At 42.7% G+C, this 10,259-nt stretch overlaps 1 protein-coding gene across 1 annotated transcript in view; it reads right to left on the reverse strand.

The window, feature by feature from the left end:
- Nucleotides 1-113: 113 nt before the first annotated feature.
- The window catches only part of ada (adenosine deaminase), a 13,093-nt gene continuing 2,947 nt past the window's right edge, over nucleotides 114-10,259 (reverse strand). The window contains exons 2-11 of the mRNA XM_080533846.1: nucleotides 9,797-9,858; nucleotides 9,336-9,458; nucleotides 6,686-6,829; nucleotides 6,366-6,481; nucleotides 5,148-5,272; nucleotides 3,184-3,255; nucleotides 2,355-2,456; nucleotides 1,670-1,737; nucleotides 1,301-1,430; nucleotides 114-1,161 (exon numbers count right to left, since the gene is read on the reverse strand). Of these exons, the coding sequence (XP_080389972.1) occupies nucleotides 1,057-1,161; nucleotides 1,301-1,430; nucleotides 1,670-1,737; nucleotides 2,355-2,456; nucleotides 3,184-3,255; nucleotides 5,148-5,272; nucleotides 6,366-6,481; nucleotides 6,686-6,829; nucleotides 9,336-9,458; nucleotides 9,797-9,858 (1,047 nt within the window). The 3' untranslated portion in view covers nucleotides 114-1,056. The remainder of the gene's footprint in view (nucleotides 1,162-1,300; nucleotides 1,431-1,669; nucleotides 1,738-2,354; nucleotides 2,457-3,183; nucleotides 3,256-5,147; nucleotides 5,273-6,365; nucleotides 6,482-6,685; nucleotides 6,830-9,335; nucleotides 9,459-9,796; nucleotides 9,859-10,259) is intronic.

The raw sequence follows: 10,259 nt of genomic DNA on the forward strand, positions 1-10,259 counted from the left end.
GGTGAGAACCATGTTATTGTAATCCATTCTGATACTATTTCAAGAATGACAGAAACGATAGTTCAAGATGCAAGTTATTTTATTGTTGACAGGGTTTTCATGTCAATGTGGTCATTTGCCTTCATCTTATGAGATATGGAAGTGGAGTTGCTTGTTAATTTAGTCAAAGAAAATATAAAATCACCATTTAAATGTTTCTTACTCTAATCTACCTCAGCGAAAGACATGTCTTGCAGAGGTTGTCATTCGAAACCTCAAGACCACTTTGGTAGGCATTACTCTGCCGATTGAGATGGCAGTAGTACGCCCCCTGCTGTTTACATGTAGGACTACAACAACAACATAGACCTGGTTTGCCTGATGCATCCCACATTTTTAAATGTGAAGTAAATTGCGGCCAGAATCTTTTCACCAATGGAAATATGGAGCTGGGAGGTAAGTTAGAAGGCATAGAGCTTAGTATACTATTATGATTCTATTTCTCTTAGCCTAGGCACCATAGATGTTCAGTACAATACAATACTTTTCCTTAAACATTGATGTAAAGTATACTTTTCCTTCATAGACCTACAGTCTGATATGAATACAGGATGAGGAATGATGGTTGGGCCATCACAGTGATGCTGCAAATCAACACATGCATGGTGTTGACAAGATTCTATGGCATTTCCTTGAACTTTTTCTGTTTGGTTGGATAAAGAGAAAATAGCTGCACAACTAGGAGACAGACAACACAGGGTATAGCATTCAGATTAAATTCATTTAAGACCATTATATATTTTGTTATCAGTTGCACAGTCAACAATTATTGTATCGGTGTGATCCACATTCAGTTGGAACACTAATAAGACATGTCTTCGTTGCAATATTATAACCATGATGAGATGTTATGGACAGATATAATGTGTTTATATATACATAGCTGTTTAAATGTGTGTACACGTGAGAGCAGAGACATTCCATTGTGTGGTCGGTGAGGGTTAGGGTTTCCAAAGTGGTTTGTTCCTGGGTTCGTTTACATTGCCGTAGAAAAGCAGCTCTCTCTCAGCGGTTCTTTCAAAAGCCGGTGTTCTCCACCATCCCGTAGGCCTCATAGAGTTTGTTGAGGAGATCCTTCTTCTCCTTCTCAGGCAAGAAGCTGGAGTGTGCAGAGTTTATATTCTGCAAAAGAAGAGGAGCAGATCATGAACCATCAACAATGGGTAAACTTTTTACTTTTTTTAAACTGTATTGTATACTGAATTGTGTGGTCATGAACCACAATTATGAACAGGAAGTGTTAAAAGGGGTGTAGCTATACCAGTCTCTTGAATTCCTCCTCAGTGAATCCCATGTACTTCTGGGCGGTGACGTAGTCTAGCTGCAGGGTTGAGTTGAAGATCAAAGGGTCGTCTGTGTTCAGCGAGTAGTTGGCCTTATCTTTCATGAACCTGCACACAGAATACAACACTTGACATTCGGAGGAGATCCAATAAATCTACACAAATACAACTGCTAAAAACATCCAACTATGGCTTCAAAATATGGCTATATCTATCATCTCTTTCAGTATTAGGATTAGTGAAACACTATTACTGCTTGTCACTCTATATTCATATAATATATGAATGTACGACTGTAGAACTTGGCAACTCAAAATAAGTGGAATTGGTGTTACTTGACAGCTCACCTGATGACAGGATGTTTGGTGAAGTCAGGGTTGCAGGCTCCTGTCAGTTTACTGGATATGGGACACACCTGAAAACACATCACATCACTCAGTCAAGTGTGTGTGTGTGTGTGTGTGTGTGTGTGTGTGTGTGTGTGTGTGTGTGTGTGTGTGTGTGTGTGTGAAAGTAAAAGTGTGTAATATGATTCATAAAATGGGACACATTGGTGCTCGTAAGGGTCACTAGGACTTCAAGAACATCATCCTGAAGTTTTCCACATCAGATCATAGTATCAGACACGGTCTGAGATCTCTCCACCAGGGGGCAGTGTGTCATCAACGTTCAACATTATTGTTATTACAAGGGTGTATAACATCTAATTCCATTCACAGAAACAGAGCAACCAGGGTGATGGACTTGGAGTGATCAAATGATGTGTGATTCACAAGGGGACCATTATCATACATGAAGTAACTCGAGGTAGTGGTGGCCAAGTGGTGGACAGAGAGTTGGACTGATGATCAGAAGGTCATGAGTTCAAATCCTACCTGGGAACACCACCACTACTGTGCCCTTGAGTAAGGCACTTAACTCTAAATTACTCTAGGGAGACTGTCCTTGTTATCTGTAATTGTAAGTCGCTTTGGATAAAAGTGTTTGCTAAATGGTTAAAATGTAACTTGGAGTAGAGTTTTGTTTTTTCACCTCAAAATGCATGTTCTGGGCCAGCAGCTGTTTGTACAAAACTTGGTCCTCCAATGTTCTGTAGCCATGTCCAACTCTCTCCGCCTTCAGGACTTCCACCGCCTGTTACAGAGACGTCACATATGGTCAAGAAGCAGATCTAAACAATTTTCTCACCCCTGCGTTAGTTAGAACTCTGGCTATTCTGGTACACACACTGTCTTTGGCTGCATAGTTGTCTGTCATTTTGAAAGATGGCTTCTACAAAAGTGCTTCACATAACTCTGTGAAGAATTCCAGCGAGAGATGAAATTGGATAGTGATGCACAGCAGCCTGACAAAAAAAAAAGTGAATAAGTCGGCAACCGACCAAATGTTCAGACTTTTATTCTAAAAAATTTAAATAAATTTCAACGCTGTTGAAAATCAATGACACACTTGATAGTCAAGCCAAAATATTGCAATGCAATGGATTCGGTGAGTAATCCCCACTACTACCTAGTTAGTGTAGACCAGTGGGGAATACTCACTGAACCCATTGCATTGCAATTCACCAGCTGCTAACGTAGTGTCATTGTCACTGGGCGTGTTCAGTACGACACACTGTGATAAACTGTTTAGCAAAAGTCAAGAGAACATCATTGATCTCCTGTCCAACCCGTGCCAACCCGTGCCGCCTCTGTTTCGCTCCCTCGCTGAACTCGGCCATAGGTCAAAGGTTAAGTGACATTCATTACCAGCATAGTGGAGGTAGTTGTGATTTGACTGACGTTATCGCTGTTGCTGTGGAGGATGTTTATGGGTCGTGTTTGACCCATAAACGACCCAGAGGCTTTAGAGGAGAGCTCACCTCTTTCACCACGGAGGCAGGGCCCACCTCTCCAGCATGAACCGTCCTGTGGACCCCACACAGCACTGCTTCCTGTCAACAACATACAATACGAAACTGTTAATGATGGAAATTGAAACTCTTGCGCTCTTCTCAATCCTCCCCCATCCCATACCCCCCCAGACACAAACATCACAATCACATACCCCATCGAGACGATCACAAAGTCAGCCACAGTTCAGCGCCCCGGGGGGGCTACATAGTTTTGGTCTTGCTCAAGGGCATAACGGTTGGAGATTGTACACAAGCCATAAAACACATCAGCATCACACTTACAGTAAGTGACCATCTGGGGCTTACATTAGCAATACAGCGCCTCCTGAAAAAAGCTTTCATTGTATTGTTCTGTACAGCCTGTGCCATAAAACATGGATGGAGAGAAGAGCCTAATTGTCTATGCTTTATAGATACCAAGAACTGATTCTAAGGACCTTAGGCCATTATCACGAGTGCTTTTTGTTTCTGAGGGCGAGCCTAAATAAAACTGAGAGAGACTGAATCTCACAGCTACTAGATTTGATTATTCAATTCCATGTTCCAGCAAATTGTTCCTTAGATTATAGATAGCTTTTTCTGGTCTTAAAAATGTTAATCGAGCAGCCAACACAACCATCCATATTAGGACATGAGAGTAGCTTAGAGAATAATATTTGCGCTCTCCTATTGTTGGCTCTGGTGTTCACCCTCACACGTAATGATGGAAACAGATGTTACCTTTTCCACATCTATCATTGGAACATTTAGTTAACATTACTAGCATTACCAGATGTTGTCCTAAGGGGAAAGATTTAATGTTTGTTTGTTGAAGTCCAACGGAAATAACCAAATGCACCGCCCAAAGGAAATGTTTGTTAAACGGCATCTGTTGAATTCTTCCATTACTAATGGTTACTTTATAAATGTAGTTCCAATATAAACTGACTGAGTGGATTTATTGCTGAAGTCCTTTGTTATTCTTGAGATAGCTTGCTGTTTGAGGAAATGACAGTTCCCGATGAAATGTGTCATAAGGTATATGAAGTAGCATTTTAAATGACTGTCAGGTTTGCATGTACTGTATGGGTACAAGCACTGTATCTGTTTACCATAAATTGCATTAATATCCCTGCACAAACACTTGAATTACGAATTAAGGGAATTCAATTATTTGTTTGTCAGGTTACCTTGACAGCAGTGGTGGTTTTGAGAACTAGATTTCTGAGCGCAGGGGCTCAGAAACTACCATAATCTATCACAAAATAAATACTTAAAGCATTATTTTCATGTCACAATTATTTGTTTTGTCATGTAACCGTTTGTATAATAGCAATAAGGCACTCAAGTCTGAGTTTATCATGAAAGAAGTCACAGCTGACGGGTTTGCTAGCCCGACGCGAAGCGGAGCCCCTCAGCTGTGACTTTATTCACGATAAAGCACAGCCTCTCGTGCCTTATTGCTTCAGCAGATCAATGAGTTCTAATGATAAGAGAGGTGCAATTAAGGACAGGTTACAGGTTACAAGGGCCTTTAATGGCAGACATTCCTAATAAAGTTTGGTTGTAGTTTAACTGATGTTATCTGACAGATGAAGCCAACAGAGTCACACGTGAAGAACGTTTATAGTGTTGACAGGCTCACCTTTGACCTCAAGCAATATTCGCCCACCTCTTAAAAGTATTGTGCAAGTTTGAAAGGGTTCTCCCACACAGTGTGTGTGTGTGTGTGTGTGCGTGTGTGTGTGTGTGTGTGTGTGTGTGTGTGTGTGTGTGTGTGTGTCTGTGTGTGTGTGTGTGTGTGTGTGTGTGTGTGTGTCTGTGTGTGTGTGTGTGTGTGTGTGTGCGCGTGCTTGCATGAGTGTGTGTGTGTGTGTGTGTGTGTGTGTGTGACATGATTCATTATAATGGGACACTGTGGTGTCTATATGGTTCAGTAGGGTGATGTCCACCTCATAAGCCAGCTTGTGTCCTGTGTAGGCCTCACAGTTGAGAGACTCGTCCCCTGCCAGATCAATGGCCACGACCCCCTCGTTACGATACTTCTTACACAGCTCCACCACTTCCATGGACCAGCCTGCACATTGCAACACACACGGATCAGAGGACAGCAAATCAGCATAGTTGAACACACACGAACCAACATGTCATTTGTATGTGTGTGTGTGTGTGTGTGTGTGTGTGTGTGTGTGTGTGTGTGTGTGTGTGACATGTGTGTGTATGTGTGTGATAAGCACTGAGCTGACGATGTCCCAATTTTACATGAGTATGACAGGCATTGTGAATCATGCCAAGCATCCCTGGCATAATGCTAATGGAAGCAATGATCAACAAGGTATAAAGCGACAAAGGTAATGTCAAAAGCAGCCTGAATGAATTCAGAGCACTGTCCAATGGAATATTTGCACTAAAAAAGACAATGGCATTTGCTTACAACATTTTAAAAAATGAGATATGTACTGAACATTCAGGAAATGATTACAGTACGCTAATGCTACAGGGATATCTGTATAATAATAATAATAATAATAATAATAATAATAATAGTAATAACCTTTATTTGTATAGCACCTTTCCTGCAAATGTTGCAGCTAAGTTAATAAGACATATTAGCTAAGCTAATAAGACACTATAGCTTTAACACATTTGCAATGGTTCATACAGTCAACACACACACACACACACACACACTAACATACACACACACACACACACGTGTGAACACATACACACAGGCACACAGGCACGCAGGCATGCACGTGCACACACATACACACACACATACACACACACACACACACACACACGCACACACTATAAGAGCCCCTTCTTACAGTCTGCATGATAATCAGCCAATGGTGTTATTTAAAAGAGAGATAGAAACGACCCACATCAAAGATCCACATCATTCAACTCCAAAAAGGGTCCAAAGAATTCACAAATAAATGATAAGACCATGAAAAGTTCCCAAAAGAGGAGGTATGGTACAGTAAGTATTTAGGGAGTCAGAACATGATGTGCTTTTGAGTAGGAGCTGTTTGGCCTGTGAGGTATCCTGCCTCCTAATGAGGAGGACCACCCCAGCAGGCAGGCGGACAGTGAAGAGGGGCTCTCTTTTCCCTCAGGGCTGTGGCCAGTCACACAGTACAGGAGCGTGAACAGTGCATTACTTGGCATGTGGCGCATGCAGCACAGAATGGACCTGGCTTTGATATTGAAGGCCTTCTCTCCCTCGCTCAGGCCCTGGTTGACCAGGTGGACCACATCGTCAGGGCTCAGGTCACCTCTGGGAGGGAGACACAAGGGACAGAGCGAGAGAGAGGACAGATGGTGAGATCAAACCCCTAATCCACACGACAGTATATGTACTGTATGTAAATATCTGAGCCAGAACAGTATGTTGGCCCCTAAGAAATACAGCCTCATCATTCCCATGTTCACACTTTTCTATTTGGCACATACACACTCAGAACATAAACACTTCACTTACTCTTTTTGGTCCCATGGAATGGGGTCCACTTTAGTGTTGGCCAGGAAGTGGGGGCTGTACCTCACCTCTACGTAGATCACCCCCTCTTTGGCTTTGTCCTCCACAAACTCATAGGCTATCCTCTTAATGGCCTCTCTGTCTCCCCTGGAAATAGAACACATTACAACAACGTCAGTGGGGTAGCAAAGAGAAAAGACTCAAGTATGACAACTTCAGAAGGGTAGCGCTTCTTCAATTCTTCAGCTCTTTCAAAAATAAAAGTGATCAGTCACAAATCACACAAAGTGCAATGTCATATGTCAATGTTTTGTATGTACACACAGTATGCTACAGTACGCTACAGTACTGGGTTATAAAGGGAAGGGAGAGAGACATTCTCAGAACAGCCTAGTCCTCCGGTGCTTTTCCCTTTAGCCTGCAGAGTGAGTGTTTCTCTGAATGGCTCAATAGTAATCTGGTTGATATCCTCAGCAGGCCACGACTATTACTGTCATTGGGCGGCTGAAGGCTCCCGCTGACCTGCACTTGACTGGCACTTAGCCCCTCGGCCAATGGGCTGTCAGGAGCAGAGGACTGTCAACCTACAGCAACATATAGACATGGGCCAAATCAGCCAAAGTAGATAAAGGATGACATGGAAATATTATGTAGGTATTTCTCATTTTGATACCTGTTCATAATGCTTCATTTTTATTTATTTTTATTTATCTTTTTAAAGTATAATAAATAAATATCACTGTGAAACAATTCATCCTGGAAATTGTCTGCACAATCATGCCGACAGAACCAGGCTAGCAAGCCCCATTTTCCCTTTTCTGTTGCTTTGCCTCACATCACCTGATCTAGAAAAATACACTGCGTTCAGCATTTACACTACAAGTGAATGCTTTTTATGTACAGACCTGAATGCCTGTTGCACCCCCAACCCCCCCCCCCCACACACACACACACACACACAGACACACACACACAGACACACACACACACACACCACCTGCGTTGCCCATCTATTAACACACACAACAATCCAGCATGAGCCAAACACAGCTAGCAAGTTCTCTGTGTGGTAGAGAGGAAGCAACATATGCAAACTAGGCTTTCAAGGGCCTTGACAAAGAATGCTTCATTCAGCAATAACAGCCAGCTGCTGTCATGCCACTACAAGCCCTGATTGTTTCTTTTCATACATGTGGGACGTTGCTCCCTGACAGGCAGCTAAAACGTTACATTTTGCCCTTCCCCAGTCCTACACAGTTCCGTCTTCACAGCGGGAGAGATTTAGTTCAGGTGTACATGAAAGGTAGTGTGTAATGGGAAGGGAATCCATAACAATATGACATGAAAGGTAGCCTGGGAATCCAGGCTAATACTGTAACGACTCTGACTCTCTCTCTCTCTCTCTGACTGGGTTACCACAAAGACACCTGGCCGCAACGTGACATGTTGCTGTGCTGTGTGATCTGCATGTGTAATGACTCCCCTGGGTACTTCAGGAGGAAAGGTTACGCAATGTCTAACATCCAAGAGGGATGGAATACCCATCAAGCTTGGGCTAAAGTGTTTTTGAGAGCTTGTTGATGGCCGGAAACCAGCACTTTGAAACCATACATTATGTTCTGCAGATTTACAACCCAGCCATGAATCTGTCGGTTATGGTTATGATGATGGTTCTTGTTGAAAAACAAACAAACAAGGAAAGTACTGTCATGACCAGCACAGTCCGGGTGCCAAAATGTGTCTGGGTGAAGTAATCAGGTCTTTCGCACGCCATGACGCGTCCGTTGCTATGCGAGCATTCCGCACACTAATGTTACCGAATTGGCTAGTTAACTGATGTAGCAAACAAACCCACATCACATCAGCCAATGTCGTGATAAATATAGTTCCATAACTGGATACTACTTTGTTTCCAATCAGTCAAATAATTGTCATGCTGCTAAATAAATAAGTAATCTAGCTAGTTATGATTGGACAAAGTAGTACCCAGTTATTAATGAATTATATGTAGGCCATCACTACTTTGGCTGATGTGATGTGGGTTTGTTTGCTAAACTAGACAACTCGGTAACATTAGCGTAGCGAATTACTTGTGAAATTAGCATGCCGGAATGCTAGCATCAGCATAGCAACGAACGTGTCATGGCATTTGAAAGACCTGATTACATCACCCGGACAAATGATCCTGACTCTGTCTCTCTTACAATCACGGAATGTTGATTTCAATATGAAATGTCCAAATTCTAATTCTATGGCACACCTCATTGTTTCATGTCAGATAGGCCGACTCTGCCTGCATTTATTGGTCGAGACATTCCCGAGTGTCGCCAGAGTGTCATAGGAATAATGCCACCAGTCGTAAGACAATGTACCATGTCACACTAGCAGGTTGAACTTTCATCTCTATCTAAGAACTCACAGGTAAAACCACAGCCTCCCTGTAGCACTAACAAGGCAATCCATGACCTATGACCCCTTCACACTCTTCATTCCTCTGGTCCAACACTCCCTCCCAAGTGAGTCATTCTGAGGCGACACCTCCGTGGAGGCCTACCTGATTCTGAAACTAAAACCTCCTTTAGCGAACTGAAGTACAGTATTTATTGCAGCATCTAATCAGTGACTCCTATTGATCTCCCAGTCACAGACTTACGCAATGACGTGCATGTACTCTGCAAACTTGCCCAGGAACTCTGTGAGAGTGGCAGGCTTGTGGACGATACAGATGTGGGTCATCTCCTCCACTGAGTCAGTAGGCAAGGTGATCCCTCGTCGCCTACAGAGGGCAGAGAGGGTGTTTAAACAAGCGCTAGTTCATAGAGAGCATTATGAAATCAAATCATCATTCATTAGTTTCTAATGGGGGTGGCTGGGACAGAAACATCTGTCATAGAGGAAAGTCCAGCACATATTCCTCTATAATCAATAAATGGCCCTCTTAGAGGGTTTGAGTGTGCTGGCACAACTTTACAGTTCATACAGCAACATTTATTATTTAAAGCTATTGAAAACAAAATCAAATCTAATACTGTACTTACAATAACATTGTTTTAAATGCTCATCGAAATGAATACTGAACATTGTGCATTATATAAGAAGCTATTCTTAACTCACTTGGCGACGTCAAGGATGGTCTCCACTCTAATAGCGCCATCAAGATGCACATGGAGCTCGATCTGTTGGTGAGAGACATGACACAACGGTAGTCACTTGTTACAAACTGAGATAGACACTCAACAACCCAGATTATCCACAATTATATCCAACACAAACACAGGCTTGGATTGAGGCACAAACAGTCTAAGGGACCTCGCCATCACAAAACACTCTTCACTAAAAACTAAACTCCTTGTGATGTTGGCTGGACCACATCTTGAATGCAGCACACATGACTGGGCAGTCCCAGCTAAAGGCCAGGGATACCAGGGAAGGTTAAAAAAAATAGCAATCTGCTTTTATTCCAGCGTTGAGAGGCATGAGTTCTATTGACAGATGAAAAGGCTACGCCTCACCCACTTATACACCTCTAGAGCAGCTGAGGCCACACTGCGGTCAGCCACTCAAGCCTCAAATGCAA

Source organism: Nansenia antarctica (assembly GCF_963989245.1).
Source record: "Nansenia antarctica genome assembly, chromosome: 6".
Lineage (NCBI taxonomy): Eukaryota > Metazoa > Chordata > Actinopteri > Argentiniformes > Microstomatidae > Nansenia > Nansenia antarctica.